The 23695-nt window shown below is 34.6% G+C and overlaps 2 protein-coding genes across 4 annotated transcripts; both read right to left on the bottom strand.

Annotated features, from left to right (window-relative positions):
• Nucleotides 1-10: 10 nt before the first annotated feature.
• On the bottom strand, nucleotides 11-2488 carry LOC113063125 (ER membrane protein complex subunit 7-like). Its single transcript, XM_026233308.1, has 5 exons — nucleotides 2134-2488; nucleotides 1718-1837; nucleotides 1488-1626; nucleotides 1187-1267; nucleotides 11-1082 (listed from the first exon to the last, which is right to left on the bottom strand). The coding sequence occupies exons 1-5, from the start codon at nucleotides 2358-2360 to the stop codon at nucleotides 936-938; spliced, it is 714 nt and encodes a 237-aa protein (XP_026089093.1). The 5' UTR covers nucleotides 2361-2488; the 3' UTR covers nucleotides 11-935.
• Nucleotides 2489-2865: 377 nt separating this feature from the next.
• LOC113063124 (KATNB1-like protein 1) lies at nucleotides 2866-7206 on the bottom strand. Of its 3 annotated transcripts, none has more exons than XM_026233307.1 (10): nucleotides 7058-7206; nucleotides 5927-6054; nucleotides 5693-5730; nucleotides 5300-5576; nucleotides 4980-5095; nucleotides 4099-4149; nucleotides 3916-4005; nucleotides 3688-3792; nucleotides 3499-3592; nucleotides 2866-3406 (listed from the first exon to the last, which is right to left on the bottom strand). In XM_026233307.1, the coding sequence occupies exons 2-10, from the start codon at nucleotides 6041-6043 to the stop codon at nucleotides 3374-3376; spliced, it is 921 nt and encodes a 306-aa protein (XP_026089092.1). In that variant the 5' UTR covers nucleotides 6044-6054; nucleotides 7058-7206; the 3' UTR covers nucleotides 2866-3373. The 3 variants fall into 3 exon arrangements, with proteins under 3 accessions (XP_026089092.1, XP_026089090.1, XP_026089091.1); XM_026233305.1 differs by having other exon boundaries at nucleotides 3499-3595; XM_026233306.1 differs by lacking the exon at nucleotides 7058-7206 and adding an exon at nucleotides 6618-7004 and having other exon boundaries at nucleotides 3499-3595.
• Nucleotides 7207-23695: the final 16489 nt, after the last annotated feature.

A 23695-nucleotide genomic window follows, 5' to 3' on the forward strand; every position in this document is an offset into this window, starting at 1 on the left:
GCAAAACGGATATTTTCCACCAGTTTATTTTCATTCAATTTAAATAAGATTATACTTCATAGCTTAAATCTTTTGCATTTCTCATCTTCATTCACAGTCTTGTACAAACCCAACAAGATATATTAAATATTATAACCTAAAAAACTTTATTTCAAGTAGTTATTAAGAAGAATTGGGCTCAATGTGATCACCATGGGTTGGTCTGGAAATACACATGTTATCACTGCAAAAAATGGAACCTCGTTATATATTTTTTTATCTATCTTGACCCTTAAGCTCAAGTGTGCTTTAAAATATCCCAGAATTCTTGTGACAAAATGAGTAAAACAAGCATACACTGAGTACCAACTTCTGAATCTGACTTTATCAGTACAGCCGTACTGCAGCTGTTGCATTTTATCACTATTTTGCTTTTATTCAAGTTATAACTGAGGTGAAACTGTATAGACCTCAATTCCGAGAAGAAATCATACCTGTGTGATGAATCTTTTGCACAGAAGCAGTAAAAGCATAGACTACCATCACGTTAATTGCATTACAAGATATTGAAATGTTTTAGCAAAACTGTTTCTCTTGGAAGAGGACTCTTGACCAATCAAGTACTTTATTTTTCACTCATTCTACATTTAAAGTTTAAACATCCTAGTTAAGCTCTAAAAAAAAAAAAAGATGAATACATGCCTTGCTCGATCTGTACTGGTTTTCTCCATTAATAAATTGTCTGTATAGTTTTCAGAGTATCATTACAATGAGTAAAATTATCTGATTATTAACAATGCATCCAAAGAAGACAATTAAGCATGGAAACGTGGTACAGTGCAAACACAGTATTGCTTTGTCAAGCTTTTCAGTTGAAAAAGAAACTGTTCATATATATACATATAAAAAGAAAACCAGTAAAACAGTGTTAAAGAAAACCGACAAAATACACGGCACTACCTCCTCTTCAGAGCAACACTTCTGCTGCCTTTGTTGCCACCGCCAGCCTTACTGGAGCCCTTTGAGAACAACTTTGTCATGAATTCAGAAACATCTGGCAATTCTGGGTTAGGGTTCAACATATTCATAGATTGCTCCATTTCCTGCAGGAAAAAAACATATGAAATTGTATAAATAAAGCAATATACACTGGATGAAAATATCTGTACCTACTTGTAGGTACTACATGCTATGTTTTTTTTATTACCTTTCTCATCTCAGGATCGTTAGTATTTACCACCTTTGGGAGCAGGACGATGATTAATAAGGGAAGAACCATCATCATGACCTAAGGACGACAAAATATTTTACAAGACAAGTCACAAGAGCTAATAAAAACCATCAACAACACCTATGTCATAGCTAAAGTCATATTATTATAAAGAGCAAGTTAATCTAAAGTAGAGGAAATAAAAAAAATAACAATGACTGCTTAATCTCCAGTAATTAAAGCAAAACCCAATAAATCTGAAAGAATCAAACACACAATAACCATTATATGATTTTACCATTGGGTTCATGAGAAAATCAGTCCAGCCCCATGTTTCCCGCTTCATGAAGTACGTGTGTGGACCACTGGATCTGATCTGAAGAGGGTACGGCTGTCGGAGAACTTCTGAGGTTTTGATGTAATTCACCAAGCGTGCCCTATGGTTCAACAACACTGTGAGATTCACTTAGATGTTTACAAAAATAATTGTTAGAAGGAGGTAGAATAAATTGGGAAAGTAAAAGCCACCTCATTTTCCCTTTGGAGGTAATGTCCACTCGAACAGGATCAAATCTGAAAGATGGTGATACGATTTCAACCACATATGAGCCAGAGGGCACATCGTTGACAGCGAAGCTCCCATCAGTCCTGTGAGGGAAACTGATGTGGTTAATTCTGTCATCTTGGCAAAACGTTTAAAGGCTTGCAATGAAACCACTGGCCATCTAATCTGAATTACAATGCAATGCAATGGAATGATATTACATACAAACACATTTTTCACAAATACTCTAGAAATCCTATTCATATAAGAGAAAGCTTAAAACAAGATCATTATAATTGAGATCAAGTAACGTTATGCAGTAAATCGAAAAACTGACAAACACGAAATTAATATTTACGTTACATCATTCTTTTTGACGTTAGCATTGCTGGCAACTCACTTGACAAAACCCACATATTCCTCTCCTTCCACCAGGATTCGGGCTGTGGAGACCCAGTCCTGTGTTTTCACTCCGGGAACGATCGCTCGCCCTTCGATTTTGAAACGTTCTCCATTCGACTGAGAACCTACTGCAGGCCCCGGATCTGCGTCGGTAAAGCACCATGACAACGCAAACAGCGCCTGCAACGCCACATATACATCTAACAGACGTTTCATTTGTCGCATCGTGTTCTGTCACACGATATATATGACGTTTCAAATGTACAATATTTCACCACGCGTCAACCTGGACCAAAGGAATAGGACTGAAGGAAGTAAACGGAACTCGGAACGAACGAACGCAGACACCGGAAGAACATCTGTTACACCACGTGATCATCGTTGAAGGTCTATTTAAATGGGCGGGGGTTTCGAATGAGAGGAGTCCAATTCTTTACGAATACATCACGACGATCCAGCTAAAAAGGGGACTTTAGTCCACTTCCAGCCTGCATAACTTACATACTCCAGTTCGTTCGAGTAAATCCATACACTTATTTATTGAGTAATGTGTTCAGTTTGTCGTAGTGGTTCAAATGGAACACAAATGCAAATGAAACAATCTGCAACTCTATTAAACCAATCAGTCAATTTTCTGACAACGTCATACCTTTATTGATTGGGGTTGTGTCTGAATCTTTTTTTTTTACATACATACACAATGCAAATATTCAAATAAACACCATAAAGCTTTGTTTATGTAAATTTATTTGAAAGTTGATTAAAAGACGACTACTATGTACACATTACACTCAAATATCCATTCATGATCAGGCAATGGACAACAACACACTTAATAACTTAAAACTCCTGCAATTCAAGTGCATGACTGAGAAAGAGAGAGAGAGAGAAAAAACATCTCATAAAGGTACACTTACAATCACATACACTTGAGCAGATTCACACCATAGCACTACAAGTGCAACAGTTAAAACTTCTGCTTGGCACTTCAGTGAGTTGCCTGATTCCAGAGAGTCTCATGGAGTTGATTATGTGTCCCCAAGCAAGTCCACTTCAATGTGAAGCAGTCATTCAGTGCCTGCAGGAAGAATTGGGAGTGTCTGAATTGTTCAGTTCATCTATCCACAATCCACCACAGCCTACTGGGCTTCAGAATCACCAGCTCCAAGCCAATCAAAGAGCTTAAATGCAACAAGAGTTTGTAGTGGTTATCTTCAATAGTGTGCTACAATGATACATCAGCGCAGTTGTGACACATATGATTCTATGACCTGTGGAAGAGAGGACAAGAAGACAAGGTAAGACTTTTTTGTAAACAGTTGCAATTTTTCAAATGCAAAGAAAAAATGACCAAACACTCCACCTTTGCGGTCTCTCCTACAGTTCCTGGAACTGAACATAAATGTCTCTTCCCCTCCCACAGTTCAAGAAGCATCGTCTTCATTGCCTGAACATTCCTGCTGGATGCAAACACTTTCAGTTACACCTTCCAGCAAACATTAATAAAATGTTCTGTCATTTAATTTCTGTATATACATAAAAAATGAAGCACCTGTCATTTGAAAAGCCATCACGCAAGCCTTTGTTGTTTGTGGAGAGCTCAGACCACCATTTTTTAATGATAGATTGAACCCAGTGTAAAGCTACAATGAGGTGTCTGGAAAACATTCAACCATTTAAAAGATTCATTTAAACTTGGGCAAAATGTCGAATGACAATAAATAAATAGCAACAATAATAGTAAAAAAAACAAAAAAAAAAAACAGGACAAAATACTTACTCTTCGTATTTAGTGTTAAGAATAGTTTTCACTTGTGGTAAGAGGTCAACACAACAGCCTATTGAAAGACACGGCTGTTCTTCCTGAAGACTATAGAGGGAGAAATACGTATGAAACAACATATTAAATCTACAACATGTCTAGCAAAAGTTAACAAATGTTGACTTTAAATAGGTTTTATACCTTTTAGTAAGTACAGGCAAACAATCAACAAGCACCCCTGTGTCTTGTATTCTGGAAAAAAGTTAATTGGTTATTATGTTATCCATAAAAATGTAGAATTGCAGGCATCCATTATGCCAAAAAACATGAGAAAGATGGCAATTTAGCATGCTGTAAAGGCAAATCTACAAATGCCTGCAATACACTACCATTCAATGTTTTTAAAAGATGTCCATTTTGATTACCAATGGCTTAATTTATATGAAATTCAGCAGAAACATTGTGAAATATTACAATTTAAAACTTTTCTATTTTAATATATTTTAAAATGTAATTTATTAAGTTTTCAGCCATATCAACCTTCAGAAATCATTCTAATTTGATGCAGTTTTATATATATACATATATATATATATATATATATATATATATATATATATATATATATATATATACACATGTGTGTGTGTGTGTGTGTGTGTGTTTGTGTGACAGGTTACTGAGACTCTAGATAGATTTAAAGCGATAGTTCACACAAAAATGAAAATTACCCCATCGTTTACCCCTCAAGACATCCTAGTTGTATATGACTTTCTTCTTTTAAATGAATACAATCAGAATTATATTAAAAAACTTCCTGGCATTAACAAGCTTTATAATGGCAGTGAATGGGTGTTGAGATTTTGAAGCCCAAAAAAGGGGGTGAGGGGGTTAACAAAGACCATCTGAAGCTAAACGATGTGTGTGTGGAAGAACATTTTTCATGTTTGGGTGAACTATCCCTTTAATGCATCCTTGCTAAATAAAATAATTTATTTTAACAACAACAACAAAAGTAGTGCATATACATGTGTATTTTGTGTCACTTTGAACATAGCAGTGATAAATTTCAAACTGTTAACCTGTTCAAATATGCAACTAGTTCACTTGCGTTCTTCCGCCAAAGAGTCAAAGCAACGTTCAGTCTCAGATTTCTTCCAAAGAGCACATGAGTCATTACTTCATGCTCCTTTGATAACTGAAATTATACAAACAAATAGTACAAATAATACAAAGTTAGTACAACAAATAATAGAATTTTATTATAGATCACACTTCGCCATGACTGATACTGCAGATATAGAGGGGTTGAAGATTTTACAATCAACACAGGTAAGTTTTAGCTTAGTATGGCAAGAACATAGTCAGGAAAATATCAGCATTAACATGCAGCATATCTCACCTCAGTGAAATAATCACTGTATTTGGAGCCAGCTCCTGTCATTTTTGAGGTGTCTGTTGAGCTCACAGGGAACCCACAGTTGTCACTGTATGGAATAGCCTGCATGTCATCAGCACAGGTCAGTTCATTTTCTTTGTTAGCCATGTCAGATGTCCTGCTTGTGGAGGGCGATCTCCAACATACTCTTGTTCCCACCCCAGAGTGACGCGTTTTCTTCTTGCTAACCACCGCTCGCTTCGCTTTGCTGTATTTGTGCACACAACGGCCCACTGGAAATCTGTGGGATGGAGAATAATGCTTGCTTATATCTTCTAACTGACATTTTACAAGTCAGCTTTTCAAAGCAATGAATAATATAAAAGGTCATTGAGTTGCTATGGCCCAAAAACATACCTATCTTGATCGGTTTCGTCCTTAAGTGTATAATCCACCTGAAAAGAGATAACAGTTAAAGCTAGCATTCCTAAAACCTGGAATATACTTCACGTCACTTAGAATCTGACACAATCTGGATAAAAGTTGTGTAGTGTATCACAGCATTAAAATACTGGGGAAAACCCCTATTAATCCCACCCAGCACATACACTACAAACAATTTGTTGATTTTAAACAATTCCTCTTACTCACCTCCCTCATGTTCCTCTCATCTCCAGAACAAAGCATACGTTTGAGAAGATCATGGGGCTGGGCCTGCTTGAGCCTGTGGACTTCTGCATTACTTCCAACATGACTTCCAGTGGCCATAATCAGGGACTCTAAAATACAATAGCAAAACATTATCTGGCACAGGATGCATGATGTTAAAGCAAAACAGCTGCGGTTTGTTTGCTCAAAGCCTCCATTGTGTAGCCTCTTCTTTAGAGACTGGAATCATTCTATAATCGAACTAGTACAAAAACCGAGTCAACTAATCTTCACGAAATATTTAAATGTAAAGATTTTGATATTGTTATACAGTTTGGCACAGTAGCAAAAAAAATTGGTTCCCTGAACTTTCAGGGAGTGTTAGTTTTCATTCTAAAATAAAACCTAAAATTAGCCATTAAATAAATAAATAAAAATAAGATGCACAAAACGTTCCTAGAACGTTATCACTTGGTTCCAAAAATAACCAAACGAGAACCATATGCGAACGTTAAGAAAACGTTTTATTTGCTAGAATAAGAACAGTCCATAAGGGCTGTATAAAAACCTAAACAGACAATACTGTATACATTATTATGGACAAGTTATGACATGCCGTGCTAATGCAAATAATATCGCATTATTCATTACCACAAACACGAGATTCTTTGTAATTTTCAAGCGGACGTCTTACCACGTAGCACGTTACGCTGAGTCAGAGGAAGAGGACGAATCTATAAACAGTTTCTATCAAACGTAACTAGTAAGATTCAAATGAACAATCTAATATTCCTGGTAAATGTCTAGATCTGTCAGACGGAGCATAAGGCCTCCAATGATGTGACGCTGCTGTTTAAGTTCAGGGTTTGGTAGCACTGGCGAGCTAATTAAGTCAAATACATTTTGACAAACAGTCAATAATCTTTGACTAAATTGCACAAGACAAGTCTAGAGATTAGTCTACGCTCACACTGACATGTGCATATCAAAGCAGGTGATGAAAACACACCAGATAGCTTGTTGCTAAACAAACAAGCCAGGCTAATCACCTGCTAGCAAACAAGGACTTAGCACGTACAAAACCTATAACATATACAACCGCTGTCAAACCTCGAGTATTTCGTAAGCACCCACCATAACATTGTGTAAAGTTGTCTATGCATCCTAAACCACGTTATATATCCGAGAGCGTTGCCATGCACAACCAGGAAGAAACGGGAATTTAAGAAGATTTCAGAAGGAAGGAAGGACCTTTCAAATAAATACAAACTTGAAATGCTGAGATGGGTAAAGCGACATCTGATGGGACTTAATGGAACTGCTCGGCTTTGAAAAACAACATTTCAGTAGTTTATCCATGAATCACCAGTCAGAATTGCACACTCTCAACGAACTTAATTTAATGCTTTACAAAAAAATAAAAAAAATAATAATAATGTAAGATATATTTTGATATGTACACACACACACACAAAATAAAATTGAAGTCCAACACCCATTTTAAATCAGTGATTCTTAAACTTTTTGACTCACCAAATTATTTTTTATTTTTTTTGAGTTTAATTATTTTCATATATCAATAATATTTTATCAGTAGGAATGGCCTATTTCAAAGTCATCCTGCAGCCCCTCTGGAGGCTTGCTAAGGTCTCCTATAGTTGGCCCCTAGTTCAGAACCACTGTTTTATATTAGAAATTGAAAAAGCTTAAGCCTTTGGTTAAAATGTCTTTAAAATCATCAAAAAACATACATTAAGTAGGTTTCAGTATTTGCCTTCTTGAGGGAGAAATATTCTCAGAAAAATTAAATATCACAAACAAAAGGCCTTAATAATTATCACTGTAATGTATTGTCACTTAAATCATCAGTGGGTATCTTGTTAGAATTGATTTTTGTTAATGGTAAGATCCTTTCATATCACATGACCTTAAGTTCAAAGGTGTTAACAATGGTGACGACTATTATGGCAGTGCTGATGTGATCATTAGGCCATGAAATGTTCCATCAAGCTGGTATAATGTGACATATAGCTACTGTCATATAAGCACTTTGAGGTTTTTAGGTTGGTATCATACAGATCCCATTTGAAAGTAAATAAAGACAAATTAATAAATTATGAATAATCTTTCACCAAGATTCACTTACTGTAACTCAGTTATAATAAATATACAGTTAAGATAGTGAAGTTCAGCCAAACCACTAAATGGACTTAAATAGAACAGTGAATATTGTTATTAAACTACATCTTGTAAGGATCTACTGGTGTTGACTGATAATATGAATGCAGGAAGATTTCTGAACTGAACTGAACTGAAATGAATTTGAATGAAGCAGCGCACAGCCAGCAGACAGCCATATATATATATATATATATATATATATATATATATATATATATATATATATATATATATATATATATATATATATATATATATATATATATATATATATATATACTATCAAACTCTTTTTAGTTCTAAAATAACTCTGAGCTGAAGTTAAGAGAAAAAAATGCAATGCCATTCCTTGAAGAATGTGTCACAGATGACAAATCTTACCAGAGTTCAAATAAAAAGCTGCTGAACTGTTGGGGAAAACTGAGCAAATAGCCGACATTAGGACTCAGATTCAGACAGCCACAAAAATTCACCAACCAGTTTTACCGTTATTTGGGTTGTGCAAGTCTTTCAATAAAAACAAAAATAATAATAGTTACTCTTTCAAGAGTCACTTTTAGACTGATAACTTCTATTTCAATATATGTAAAAATAATCTAACCAAAAAAGTCTAAAGATATACAGACTTCTTTAGTTTTTATTGGAATGAAAATGACAGACACTGGTAAACAAAAATTCATTTTTCACTGCACTTGTATAGAAAAAAATATGGGAATTACTTTCAAATGATTTTGAGATTGTATATACTTAAATTCAGGAACAAGCATTATTTTGTCAAAATAATAAAATGTACACTATACAGTTCAAAAGTTTGGGGTTGTTAAGATGTATTTAATGTTATTTAAATGAAGTCTCTTATTCTCACTAAAGCTGCTTTTATTTGATACAAAATAACAGTAAAATGCTATTGTTGTGAAATATTATTACAATTTAAAATAACAGTTTTCTAAATATATTTAAAAATATAATTTAGACTCGTAATGGCAAAGCTGAATTAACATTATAAATGTCTCTATTGTCACTTTTGATCAAATGAATATGTCCTTGCTGAAAAAAATCATTCATTTTTTCAGATGTTATAGCCACATATTATATTTGCAGGTTATTATATAATATCTGTGAGTTGCTGTGCCAATCTGATATAGAAACAACTCAGGCTTGTAACATTTTGTTCCTTAAATAATATCAAATCTGACTTTTGTAAATGTATCAGCATGACTAGGCAGACCTCCACCTGTGATGTAACATCTTAGATGAATAGAAAAGAGGGGTTACCATCTGTCTTTTCCCGTACTGTTCATCTGTTCTCCTCTTTATAAGATTGTTGAGATCACTGAGGTTTTGTTATGATGGCTCTTATTTCACCTCTAATGACAAAACCTGGAAACGGGCTGATGGCCTGAAGGATTCTGCTTATGCGTGACATATATAAAAATGTGAAAGATTTGCTGCATTATAACTTTATTTTTTTTAACCTTGAATTTACAGAAAAAATAATCTAAAGCAGGTATAAAGATAACTGTGCACTTAGATCTTAGAAACATCAAAGATGTTTAGTTTAATCAGTTAAAAAGTAAGAAATCCACTTTTCACTCAATTAGTTCCTTGCTTGTGCTGACTTGTAGGACTGACATTCACAAAATAAATATTAGTCAATATCTCTTGAGATTATCTTTCAACTGTCTTTTTTTCTTGTTGGCAAATGTAATATATAAGCTGGATGGTAGAGAATGTTCAAAACTGACAAAAACGGATCTCGGATCATTCATTTTTAGTGTCGTCTGGACGGCTTCCAAAACAGCACATTTCCTGAAACCACCAGATGGCGATGTGAAGCTGTGGAAACGGAAGTGTGTAAGGCTGAGCTCTTATTTATTAGATGTCACTACTCAATCTCAAACGTAATTTTGTGGCTTAACCATATTTTTTGGAATTTATTGCAATTTGTTTAAAGAGGAGAACCTAAAATGCAAGGCTCATATAAGAATTTGTGATAGTTTATTAACCAGTTCATCTTTCTTAGAAGGGTCATTATACGAAAACGTGCCATTTCCCACTTTTAATGTTTGATTTTCAAATTTCTGTTTTGAAAATCTTTAAGCCCCTTTTTGGATTAAGTAGATCCTTACCTCTCAGGAAAATGTGCCGTGCCATCTCAGGCTATCTTATTTTTTTCATTTTTTTCATTTAACTAATTTAAATGTGTGTTTTTGGTCAACCCTGTTACCAACATATTAATTACTTTTTGAAAAGGTTTTAAATACATGTATAGAACAAATCTGATATACTGTGGAAGATATACTCCCCCTTGTTACATTAAGAGTGTTTGTGAATTGAGAATATTGAAAGTTTTATTTTTTTAAGGGGATGAATACGTTCATTTCCAAATTACACTCTCCCAGCATCTTCTGTTTTAAGAAAAATGTATGGAAACAAAAATTAAACACCTCAATTCAATTTTGAGTGGATTATTAGCCTCTCTTACTAAACATTTACAATTAATTGATTACATTTTTATTTACATTTTTTAAGTTATATTAGAATATTATACAAGTAACAGGGTTGACACATCAGTTACAGGGTTGACAACAGCTACCGTATTGATTATACTGCTTGTTTGAGTTACAATTATGGTTGTAATGGAGTCTTAATTGGACATTCATAAACCTTTAATTCAACATGACTAATCAGCATATTATGTAGACGGCTCTATTGAGATATTTTAGCATAAAAATGATGAAAAACCGAAACTTATCTGTTTGCATGAACTTTAACTTTAAAGGGACAATAAGTAACTTTTTAGGTATTTTATTATCTAAAATCAATATTTTTATTCATAAATATGCCCTCAATGGTGTACAAATACCTATGCCAATGTTTAAACTAATCCTTGTAAATGAAGAATTTATTATCTTTATATACATGGGACGGGTAGGTCGACGGAGGCTTCCATGTAGTTCCGCCATCTTGCAAAACTATAATAGCAGAGAGGGACAAAAAGTACTAAGCCAACGCGTTTCCACAACGCGTTTTCGGTCAGAGCCAGAAACGCAGGTGCAGAGCAGTGAGAGGCGCTTGAAACTGCACCGGCAAGTTTAAAAGTCTGGATTGCATTCTTATTATGGACCATACATATGCCGCGCCACAGGAGAAGAAAACATCGTCGCCAAAACAGTCAAAAATAGAACGTAAAAGGAAACGTGACCGTAGATTACAGAAAACAAGAGTTAATGTCGGGGAAGCTTTTTCTAGGTGGAAAGAGCTAATGCTGGATAAAGATTTCAAAAGAGACGCTGAAGTGGCCAGTTTTCTTCTCGACAGGTAAGTCAGTGTTACAGTCTATATTATAATATTTTTTTTATATCTAACAATGCATATAATTCAGAAAATATAACGAATAAATTAGACATAACTACTAATTACAATATTTCATGTTTTCCACAGTCAGTAATTCATACTGTAACATTCGTTTGTTAGTTTTCATGTTGCAGTTTGTTTGAAATAACACACCTGTTCACCTGAAGGAAAACTCGACGAAGTGCTATTAGAATACATCCTGTCAAAGCTTTTTGGTACATATCGCCTACCGTAGATGCAATGCGCATTTGAAAAAGCGAGGCGCTGGAGAGCAAAATTAGTTTGAATGCAAAATACAATTTCACCACTAGATGGGAGTAATTCCTACTCAGTGTCCCTTTAAAATGTTTTAACTGTTGCCCCGCCTTCTCCTTCTCAAACCTCATACTTTCTATGATATTGTGCTGAGAAAACACAGATTTACCCATTCGGTGTTGGTAGTGGCGTGTACCACAGTTTGCTTTGCCAATTGAGAAACTTGATTGGTAAACGGTTTGCCAGAATATACCCTGACCCAGATCTATCCCGTTAGTGAAGCATTGGTTTCCACACTGGTTTCATTAAATAAATAAATAAAGGAAATTATTATTTTAAAAGATTCACGAATAAGAATCATCTGTTCACGAATTGGATCGTGAATTTGCATTACCGAGCCAAAGATGATACTGAACATTTCGAATGAATAAAGAAGTTCATCTGTAAACCACATAAAGCTATTGTTTGACTTCATAAACCTTTATTTTATGCATGCTTCGTATGGATCTGTTGACTGAATGCATAGTGTGATTTCTAGGAGAATGTTTGTGTCGTTATGTGCTTGTAACGGGAAAAAATCAGTCGCGGTATTGTTTGAAATCCCCAAACTTAAATATTAAATTAATAAATTACATCAAAATAAAAGTAATCACTGGTAATCTAAAATAGTTTTCAGATGTTACTGTAATCTGATTAACCCTTATTTAAAATGTAATTTTAACGAAATACAGTTACTCATATTTTGTATTTTACATTCGTTACACCCCAGCCCTGATTATTTATGATTGTGTAGCATACTGTAAATGTAAGTAGTTCACATGCCATCAAATAATCATACAAGTCACACAAGCTTGATTTATTTTTTGACAAGAAAACTTTTTCAAACTATTTGGATGGAGTGCATGTATGGAGAGTATCCCAAATGCAAACTGAAAAGCTTGTTAATTTATTGACTTCTCATAATAAAAAAAATAATGACTTTTGATTTATAAAGCACATTTATAAAACCCAATGCACTTGTGTGTATCAGTATAGATCAGTAACCTCAACATATTTAAACCAATCTATCAGTAGAATTAATAAAAAAACATGATTTTTAGGGATAAAAACTGTAAAAACATGTATATTATGTATACTATTTGTAAGAAAAGTATGTCTGTTAAAATTCTCAGTCATCCAGGTCATAGTTATCCAAGAAGGGTTGGCTCAGGGGTGACAACCCCACAGAGGTTAAATGCCTGGCACTCCCCATCAGTCATTTAGAAATGAAGAAACCCCTTGGATGAGAGGCAATAGCTTCAAATATGGACGTACCTAGTCCAGTTGCCCTTGATTTAACCCTTCTTGTGTATACAACATGGGTAAGACACACAAAAGCGTACTTGGGTCAACCCTCTTACCCTGGAATGGTTACAGGGTTGACGGTAACAGGGTTGACGAAAAAGGTTATTGCCGGCCATTACTAGCCATGAGGTATAGGTAATGACACTACATTACGTGCCTTAATGAGAGGCTTAAATATTATCATATATGTAAATTTTTAAATATGTACAAAAAACTTTTTAACATATGCTTTTCTGGTAACAGGGCTGACACAATGAGCGTGTCCCTGTCTTTCAGACATTACATAACCTCAAAGAAAATTCATTAAAAAGAAGAGAACACTTACTTGTCTTCTACCATCAACTTCATGAAAGTCAGATAATGTCACTTCCTGGAACTGATGCAACTTTTGGAACAGTCCATTATCTTTAAAGAGGTGTTTTTATAAAAAGTAACAGGGTTGACGAGAACCTAGGGACCCGACTAAATTGTGTGTTTTTTTATTTTATTTGACACGTTAAGAATAAAATCCATTTATGACTAATGAACTGACACTTAAGGCTTTATACAAGTATATGTTTTTTTATGATAGTTTGACTTTTTTGGCCTCGATAGCAAGTAGAAGTAGAAAAATCTTACTGAGGGACAGGCCATTTTCAACATTTCTTCAAGATGCTTTGTACAAAAATGTGATTAAAATCCTTTAAAAACCAAAGAAACAGAAAATAATTTATTCTTATATTATGAGACATTATGGAAACTAAAATATAAAATATTCTATTTCTTTTATGTTTTATTAAGATTTACAGAGCTTTTTTTTCCTGAGGGACACAAAATGGCACGTTTTCGTATAATGACCCAGAAACTCTCTGACCATAGTAACCCTAAAATAAACCTTGACCTCTGAACTCATCTTTGTTTGGTTAACCTGACATTAAACCTGGTTTAAAGAATAAAACACTCACAGGTGTCCAAATAGAAGAAACAAGATTCAAAATTTAACAAAAAGCTGTATTTCTTTTCCAGTTGCATGAGCCAGTCCCACATTTATTTCCATATATATATTTCAAATTCTGCAAGGGCACGATTGCTGACATTTTAGTGACCATTTTAGGCATGTAATTAACAAGCAATAAGAGTGGCATCCTGTCTGGCTAAATGGCTGTGATTGGGTTTCAGGTATCAGACATTTTCAAAAACAAAACTTCCAAGAAGTTTAAAGAAATCAGTGCAGTAAGTTTTAAATGCAATAGATGTTTAATTCTAAGGAATAGTTAGAACCCCCCCCCCCCCCAACAATTAAGTTATTCAACATACTGTTCTAAAACGGTATTAATTTATTTAATGACAGTCAGAACTGGAGCAATGCGAATTCATAAATGAATAATTTGTCCAGTTCTGTGAACTTCAGTTTCACAGAATTCAGTTTATTTTTTTAAAAGATCCAATCCAACCGAGTGATTTGTTCACATCTCTTAGTGCTTCATTTATCATTTTCAAACTTGATATCATCCATCCTTATTTACTTATATTACATTGAAAATTGTGGGCAAAATACTTTACAACAATTAATCTTTTGTGTTCCACAGGGGAAAAAATCATTTGGATTTGGAACATCAAAAAGGTAAAACAAAAGGCATTAATCAAGACAAGTTTTTACAAATATGATCCCTGGTTGACTTGTTAGAGGGAATGAGGTCTGAAAAAACATTTGCAAACTCTTGGAGGATGTAATCAGCTCTTTTCAAAATAATACATCTCACTGCATGTTTGAATAAATAAACACATATAAGAGCAAAGACCAGATAATACAACACTGTGTTATGAAATTAGAACAGGAAGTGCTGGAAAACAGCATTGAGGGAAAGAAAACAGTCCGTTGTTTTTCAGCCAGTTTCTTCTGGGCAGGAGAAGATCGACAGGGCTGAGATTCCAGATGCTGACAGGCTGGCCAGACTCTCTCCTCTCTGCAGGGAGGTAAGATGATATCTCAAGTGGTGTATGAGACTCGACTGCAAATTTAGAGTTCATCTGCCAACTTGCAGCAGGGATGAATTCATCATAACAGTGCCCATGGATTGAAACCTGCCACTTGCCTGAAAGAGATTGATCAACATTGTTTAATGCAGCCATATAAGTAATACAAACCCGATTCCAAGAAAGTTGGGACACTTTACAAATTGTGAGTAAAAAAGGAATGGAATAATTAACAAATCTCATAAACATATATTATATATTTTTAATAGAGTTTAGATAACATACTAAATGTTGAAAGTGAGAGATTTTGAAATTTCATGCCAAATATTAGCTCATTTTGGATTTCATGAGAGCTACACATCCAAAAAAAAGTTGGCACAGGTAGCAATTAGATGCCGGAAAAGTTAAATGTATATATAAGGAACAGCTGGAGGACCAATTTGCAACTTATTAGGTCAATTGGCAACATGATTGGGTATAAAAGGGCCACTCAGAGTGGCAGTGTCTCTCAGAAGTCAAGATGGGCAGAGGATCACCAATTCCCCCAATGCTGCGACAAACAATAGTGAAGCAATATCAGAAAGTAATTTCTCAGAGAAAAATTGGGAAGAGTTTGAAGTTATCATCATCTACAGTGTATAATGTCATTCAAAGATTCAGAGAATCTGGAACAATCTCGGTGCGTAAGCGTCAAGGCCAGAAAATCATACTGGATGCATACAGGAATGCTACTGTAATTGAAATCACAACATGGCCTCAGGAATACTTCCAGAAAACATTGTGGTGAACACAATCCACTGTGCCATTCGCCGTTGCCGGCTAAAACTATAGGTAAAAAAAAAAAAGTCATATCTAAACGTGATCCAGAAGCACAGGCTTTTACTCAGGCCCAAGGCTAATTTAAAATGGACTGTGGCAAAGTGGAAAACTGTTCTGTGGTCAGACGAATCAATAAATGCTGAGGGTACACCATATCAATAAATGCTGAGGGTACACCATAAATGCTGAGGGTACATCCAAGTTCTAGAACAACATATGCTCCCATCCAGACGCTGTCTCTTTCAGGGAAGACCTTGCATTTTCCAACATGACAATGCTAGACCACATACTGCATCAATTACAACATCATGGCTGCGTAGAAGAAGGACTGTTCTAAAAAGAAGAGGTGATGCCACACAGTGGTAAACATGGCCTTGTCCCAACCAATTTAAAATCAACTTATTTTCCCCTTAAAATGATGCATTTCCTCAGTTTAAACATTGAAATGGTCATCTATGTTGTATTCTGAATAAAATATTAAAATTTGAAACTTCCACATCATTGCATTCTGTTTTTATTCCCAATTTGTCCAGTGTCCCAACTTTTTTGGAATCAGGTTTGTATGAATGCTGCCATAAAAATAAACAAAAGGTAGCTGTGACTTTATATCTCTCAGTGTTGTTGTTACTTCCCTCACTGTGATGAAAGTTACAGGTGTATACATTGACTTCCTGAGAAATGTCTTCTTTTTAATCATTGAATACAATTAAGAATAATAAGACACTTATAAAGTTACAAATCAAATGAAATCTCTAACAATAAAATTTGTATTTGCACTGCAGAGGCGGCACAGAAGCTGCATCTGATTTGGTTCCATTACAAATTCATAAATAATGTTGAAAATAATGTTTTAAAACTACAAATGTTTTGAACATTTGAATAAAAGCAATATCAAATTTTTGAAAACAGTTCTTTTGCTCTTTATATCATAGAATTTTGTCATATTATAAAATAAAAATCCAGATATCATAAAGCCAGGGGGCTGGCCAAAATCCAAGATATTTCTTAGTATTTGGTTATTTTTATAATCAATATACATCATTCTAGTCATGCTAAGCTCTAAAACAGGGGTCACCAAACTCGGTCCTGGGGTGCCAGTGTCCTGCAGAGTTTAGCTCCGACTTGCCTCGACACATCTGCCTGGAAAAGTTTCAAGTATACCTAGTAAGAGTGTGTTTGATTAGGGTTAGAGCTAAACTCTACAGGACCCCGGCCCTCCAGGACCGAGTTTGGTGAACCCTGCTATAAAAAATTTTAGTAGAGGGGGGCCTTCAATCATTATTGTGGTCAATAGGGGGCATTGAAGTCAAACATTTTGAGATTTAATGGTATAAATCAATATATATATATATATATATATTTTTTTTTTTATTAGTTTTGGATTGAATTTGAAGCAGGACATTTTACATCCAATCACATTAATTATGGTTGAAGATAAGTCAAACAATGTACCATCAATTTAGTGATATCTTGAAACAAAATGCAGTACAAATGCAGTCAAGACAGAGACAAGACCATCAAAAAATGCCCTTAAGACCGGTCTTGAGTACTACAACTCTATTTTAGATACTAATATATAGGCCTATTGTTCAATATATGGAAAATAAGTTGTTCTGAAAGTGATTCCAACTATATTGTTCTATCACTACCATTAGTTTTAGTATGGATGTTTGGGTCTCATAGAATAAAAATTGATTTTTAAACATGTATATATTTATCATTATTATTGCCCTTTGTGTGAATGAGCTTTAAATGATGACAGAATTTTCATTTGTGAGTGAACTATCCCTTAAACACTCTGTGCATGGAATCTAGCTTCTTTTCATCTGTTTGCGCAACCTAAACACTGTGTCTTGCCAAATAGCACATATGCCAGCATTTTGAATCATGTGTAGATTTGCGTATGTATTACGCAGTCGGTTCTGCCTTTTGTACGGCTCCCCTTGTGTATTTAATCGATAATGTACTGTAAGACTTTCACAAGATGGGTTTCTTCCTGACTGTGCCAAAGTTTCTCAGAAGACCCTGACACCTAACAGATGCACATTTTCATATGATCGAGCGAGTGTGCTTTTTCACAATAAGTTACATTTACCACAAACTTAGAGAAAATAGTTTCCATTTGGCTTTTCACAGTACGCCCTTTGACTCGTGACAAAGTGTGATATCAGATGAGCTAAGAATGCTAAATGACTCAAACACTTTACATTTTTTGGCATTTTGAAGACACTTTAAATCAAAGCAATTTCCCTGGGAATCAAACCCATGACCTTAGTGCTGCTAGTGCCCTGTTTTTTTCCCCTTCCATTTAGCAACAGGAACAAATATAAATCAGCCAAAAACTGTTATCAGAAACATGAAGGACATTTTTTTTCAGGTAATAAGACTAATATTCGTAATTCATTATCTTGTATATTGTTGGTTAAAAGTGTGAATGTCATGAAATCTTCACCACATGGTTGTAGGAGACAGCCGCACACTCAATCCAGCTGTAGTCTGAGTGATACCAGAATCACTCTGGGCATACTTTCAGAACTTCAGACACATTCAGACCAATAAATCCAGCAGATTCGTGAAGGGCCACCAACCTGTCAAGAAGCCACACGCTAAGCAGCGAGATTCTAGTCCAGCATCAGTTCATCTGTTCTTCCTTTTTAATGGGGATCCAGGCACTGAGTCACCCTTTGGCTCACTGTTTATGACATCACCATCATATTTCATACAGAAACCAAAGTGACTGAGTGAGAATAAGACTTGAAGTTCTGAACTTCCAATAAATGAGGTCCAGAGTCAAAGCTTTTCAGTATTTTTTTGTTGGTTTTCTCATCTGCCTAGCAGACAAAAAGACATCTGGATAATGCAAACATTTCAAACAGGAGTTTTAACACTTTTCATCACAATTATGATAATATTTGCAAATTAAAGAGATAATCCACCCCAAAATGTCATAATTTATTCATGTTGTTATAACTTTTTAAGAATTTTGGTTACCACTGACTTTTATTATATAGACAAGAAACATTTATAAATAAGAGACATTTTTTCAAAATATCTTTATGTTTCACAGAAGAAACAAAGATAATAGGTTTGGATTGAAATCAGGGGCTGAGTAAACAATGACAGAATTTTCATTTTTTGGGTGAACTATCCATTTAAACTAGTCAAAATAACACAGTTCTGTTTATGATACCACAGAAGCCACATGCAGCCTTCAAGTGGCATATATATCATAATTACGAGGTACTGTATGTGCACCCGAATAACCAAACAAAGCCTTATTCAACCATGGGAAAGCAAGCAAAAACAACATTATTAATTTATAAGACAGAGTTTATAGTCAACACCTTTTGTGGTTTGCTTTGTGCAAATTATTGTTAAATGAATGTTTTAAATGACATTTTTAGACACCATGAATAAATACATCCTTTAACTTGAGTAAAAGTACTGTTAACAGTGCACTAAGGTCATAAATAAAGAGAGAGCAGCATCATTAATTGTGTATTTGCTTTGGCTACTTTTGTATTTCGTATTCAACTTAAATGCATGATCTTGGCTTTCCAGGTTCATTTGAAGGCAGTGAAGGCCAACAAATTTGGCTTTCCAGGAATCTCTTGGAAATTGCTGCTGTACCTTGAACATAATCAACTTCTGTAATTTTGGATTGATAAATATATTTCCATTCTGATTATGTTCTCTGAGATTTTCCACATAATTCTGAAGTTCAAACAGGGACATGGAACATTAGTTATCAGAGATGTAGAGCTACTGCTGCTATCGGATAAATTTGAGAGTTTCCCAACTGCTTTGTTTGATTATCCATGAGAGGAGAAAAAGGATCTTGTCAAGTGATCACGTGCAGACTAAAACTGGAACATACTTGTCAAATTACCCAGAAAAACCAAACAATATCAATATCTCACGTACAAAGAAAACCTTTGCCTCAGTCCATAGACTAATTGTTCTTGTTTCCTCAGCTTTTAGTCCAAATATGCTCCAAGACAGGTTAAAGGACCATTCTCTTCTCATCACTGTGACAAATTTACACCAAAACACTTCCATTCAACTTCAACAGATGATTTTGATCAGCACAATCAAGCCATTTTCCTTCATGTCTGTCATTGAGGTTAATGTGATCAAGGCGGGTAGAAAGACAGTCGCATGGGAAAGTATTGTAACAACAGAATGTTTGAGGATACTTGTAAATGTTTGAGGAAATTTAAACACAACAATGCACGTAATTCACACACTGGGACAAATATTGACTAACACTAAGCTCCCACACGCTCATTAAGCCAAAGTTGAAACTGTTGGCTGATTCCATTCCATTCCATTTTTTTTCATTATTATTATTATAATTTTTTTTTCTCCAAACTTTTAATGTTATTATTGTATAGCAACAGAGCAATACAGTTTAAACATTTTGGGTCAGTAACTGTTTTTTACTTCTTTTTTTTACAAAAAAGGAATGAATACTTTTATTCTTAAATATACATTAAATTGATCAAATATGACAGAACATACATTTACAACTTTACTAAAGATTTCAATTTCAATATGCTGTTCAATATGCTAAATGCTGTTATTTTAGACGTTCAATTCAAAGAATCCTCAAAAAAATTTATCTTCTTGAACAAAAATATGAAGCAGCACAACTGCTTTCAACATTGCTAATAATTATAACTGTTTCTTTAGCACCAAATTATATTAAAATAATTACTTACTGATCACGTGACATAGAAGACTGGAATAATGACCTCTGAAAATTTTTGTTTAATTTGTATCGACATTACTGTTTAATTTACAGCATTTTTGATCAAATGATTGCAGCCATGGTGAGCATAAAAGACCTCTTTCAAAAACAAAAAAATCCTCACCCCAACATTTGGAATGGTTGTGCACGTGTGTGTGTATGTTTACTGTATATACAATACACATACAGTAAGATGGAGCCCTTGATGGACTTATACATGATATAAGCTTATAATGGAAGTATATGTCATTCATTCCTGTTAAAAATCTTACAAGCATGTTACAATTCACACCTCTGCAGGCAATCTGTGTAAAACTCTCAGCTCTGTTGAACACATTTCACCATGTTAAATAATCTAGTACAAAAAGGCTTTTAAAAAAGTCTGCATAATCTGTCTGAGCCTGGGCACTATTCATCATGTCTAGTCTGCAGAAACGAGAGAACAGACATATATTTAGTGTAGTTGATCCACAGCTCAACCAGAGACTTCAGAGCTGACTTGCATAGTTGTTCCAAACAGAAGAGGTTTCTCATTTTGACAGATTCCAGACACTGGCATCACAAGAGATGCTGCAGATCTCCCAAGAAGACAAGAGTCAGTTTTATCTGAATGGAAGCAATATCATGCTCGAGTATCTAATTTCCTTATATCATGTAATAACAATAAGAAGAAGAATACTTTATTTAAAAATGAATTGAAATGCTTTATGTTGATATTTAGAGTTTACGGAAATGAGAACAATGGAACGATTATGAATACCTAACTTGGATCAGAACAAGCATGATACGACTTTAAAGGCTTAACCTAATTTATGAACCCATTTATGAGTAGTTTGTACAGTAAAGTGTGATAGACCAGACCTCTACAGCTGTGTGGTGTCTGCAGTGACTCAATCATGTTCATGCAGAGTCTGCCATGGTTTACATCTATATTCTGAAGAAAAAATAAGTAGGATATAGGGTTAAAGTGTTTCATTACTTCATTGTAACACATAGTAAGGGTTTGGCATGGACTTTAGCATGTTTGCTATTCAAAGTTAAGGGCCTTTAATGACTTGAAACAGCTGTCAGTTGGACCTAGTGTAAACAAACACAGCTTAGAACAAACGCAGCTCAGTCTGATACAGTGATGGGAATAATCGCTGCACGCTACGTTCTAATAGCCTGCACCTCAAAGGCATTTTTGTTTCCCAGAACAGTTCAGCATGGCTACAAATCCCTGTGGGGTTGCAAACATCTAATGTGAAAAGTGCAGAATAAGCTACTGAATGTTAGAATGCTGTAAAAAGAGGCAGAACACATATGGAAAGCTGACCTCCCTCTGCTCGCAGACATGTGTGATTTACGAATATAGCCTAGATGTGGATGGGTAATTATGCTGCTCCAGGATAACACAGCCTGCAACTCTGTTGTAAAATCTCTTGCAGGAGATACTGCTCCCTGTGTTTTGTATTCATTACTTACCACACAAATTACTCAATAACTTGAAAAAAAAAAAACGTATGAAGTAAAACAATTTAATGTATCAAAAATAACCAACATACTGTTTCGAAAGTTTGTATGATTTTTGAGTATATGGAATTTAGTCTTTTATGCTCACCAAGGCTGGATTTATTTGATCAATTTTTTTTTCTTATCAGAGTTGAAAACTGCTACTTAATATTTGTAGAAACATGATTTTTTTTTTCAGGACTCTCTGAATAGAAAGTAATTACTGTCACTTTTGATCAATTTAATGCATCCTTACGGAGAAAGAGTATTCGTTTTTTTTTTAATAAAATATAATTGACCTTAAAATTGTGACAAGTAGTGTATATTATCTACAACGTCCAATAAAAGCATGCCTTATGAACTGCTTGTATCTAATTAGCAGCAAAGCCCAGTATTTGTTATTGATTTAAGATCATGAATTTTAAACACCAGCAAATCTTTGTCATTTGACTCTCTACTGCTGACTCTATCCATTAACATAAGGAGTTATAAAATCATCAAGCATGAGCAGAACGAAGGGAATCCTCTTGGCAGCAAAAGAGCAATGTGTGGCCGAAAACAAAGATGTTTTATACATGTCTGGAAAGACAAATTACAGCAGGGGAATAGTTTAGAAACATATATATAAAAAAAAATACAAATAATGTAACTTTTAGTAAAATTGTGAATGATTTGGGCATAAGAGTTACATTAGGTTACTTTATGCTAATCTAGCCAGAATGGCCTTTCTGACCTTTTGCATAATTCTAAACTGTCTGAAACAGTATCAAGTTCACCTCTCTGAAGGTCAGATTTCAAATTCCTCCCGAAGCTGAGCTCACCCCTCCCTGCATTACACATTTTTCAAGCAGAGCACTCAAGAAAGGCGACACAGAAACCTCATAAACTGGGTGCAAGGGCATATTGCATAATGTGTGCAAATAAAGACTTTTTATAACTCGTATTATTGGGAATTTTGACCTGATTCACCATGGTTCATTTGGTCAAACTTACGTAACTGTAACAGAGAAAAATATGTATTTAATAAAAATTTTTAATGCCTGAATATAATGAATGTATCCATATCTGGTGCATGATATTTAAGAATATTGGGGATTATAAAATAGCACAGTAAAAAAAATCTGTAATATCAATAACTCGGAAGATACGCCATTTTCTATTTTTGATGATTATTTACCATATTACTGAAAGATACATTTAATCTATTTTAGTTACTTTTAGTGGAATTATTGTAGGTGACCTGATCTCTAAGTAAATATATGCATAATCTTGTTGATCCTCTTCTTTTCCCACGCATATGGCTGAAAGTATAATGAATGTTCCTCTATGTCTCTTCATCTCCAGGACATGGAAATGGAGATCTGTCACAACAGAGAGCAAACACTGTAAACACAAATGCCACAGTAAATATACACCATTTCTAAAATTGAACCCTTTCTAATAGTTTGGGTGTGATGAAGCATGTACATAGAGATAAAACAGGTAATCTTGGAAAATATAAACACTTCTCCTTAAATGCTTAGCCAGAAACAACACTGTCTTCAAAAGAGATTCCAAACAGTAGGAAAGATCCACATGACAAATCCACGTTTAGAACTCTTTCACCACACCAGAGTTCT

The sequence above is a fragment of the Carassius auratus genome, chromosome 45 (assembly GCF_003368295.1).
Source record: "Carassius auratus strain Wakin chromosome 45, ASM336829v1, whole genome shotgun sequence".
Classification (NCBI taxonomy): Eukaryota; Metazoa; Chordata; class Actinopteri; order Cypriniformes; family Cyprinidae; genus Carassius; species Carassius auratus.

Coding starts and splice junctions, on each gene's coding strand:
- LOC113063124 (XM_026233305.1), bottom strand. CDS start 6,043: ATGGCCACTGGAAGTCATGTTGGAAGTAATGCAGAAGTCCACAGGCTC. Junction 5,096..5,299: donor ACAGTGATTATTTCACTGAG/GTGAGATATGCT, acceptor GTATAATTTCAG/TTATCAAAGGAGCATGAAGT. Junction 4,006..4,098: donor TTGCCTGTACTTACTAAAAG/GTATAAAACCTA, acceptor CTCCCTCTATAG/TCTTCAGGAAGAACAGCCGT.
- LOC113063125 (XM_026233308.1), bottom strand. CDS start 2,360: ATGCGACAAATGAAACGTCTGTTAGATGTATATGTGGCGTTGCAGGCG. Junction 1,838..2,133: donor GAATATGTGGGTTTTGTCAA/GTGAGTTGCCAG, acceptor TTTCCCTCACAG/GACTGATGGGAGCTTCGCTG. Junction 1,083..1,186: donor ACGATCCTGAGATGAGAAAG/GTAATAAAAAAA, acceptor TTTTTCCTGCAG/GAAATGGAGCAATCTATGAA.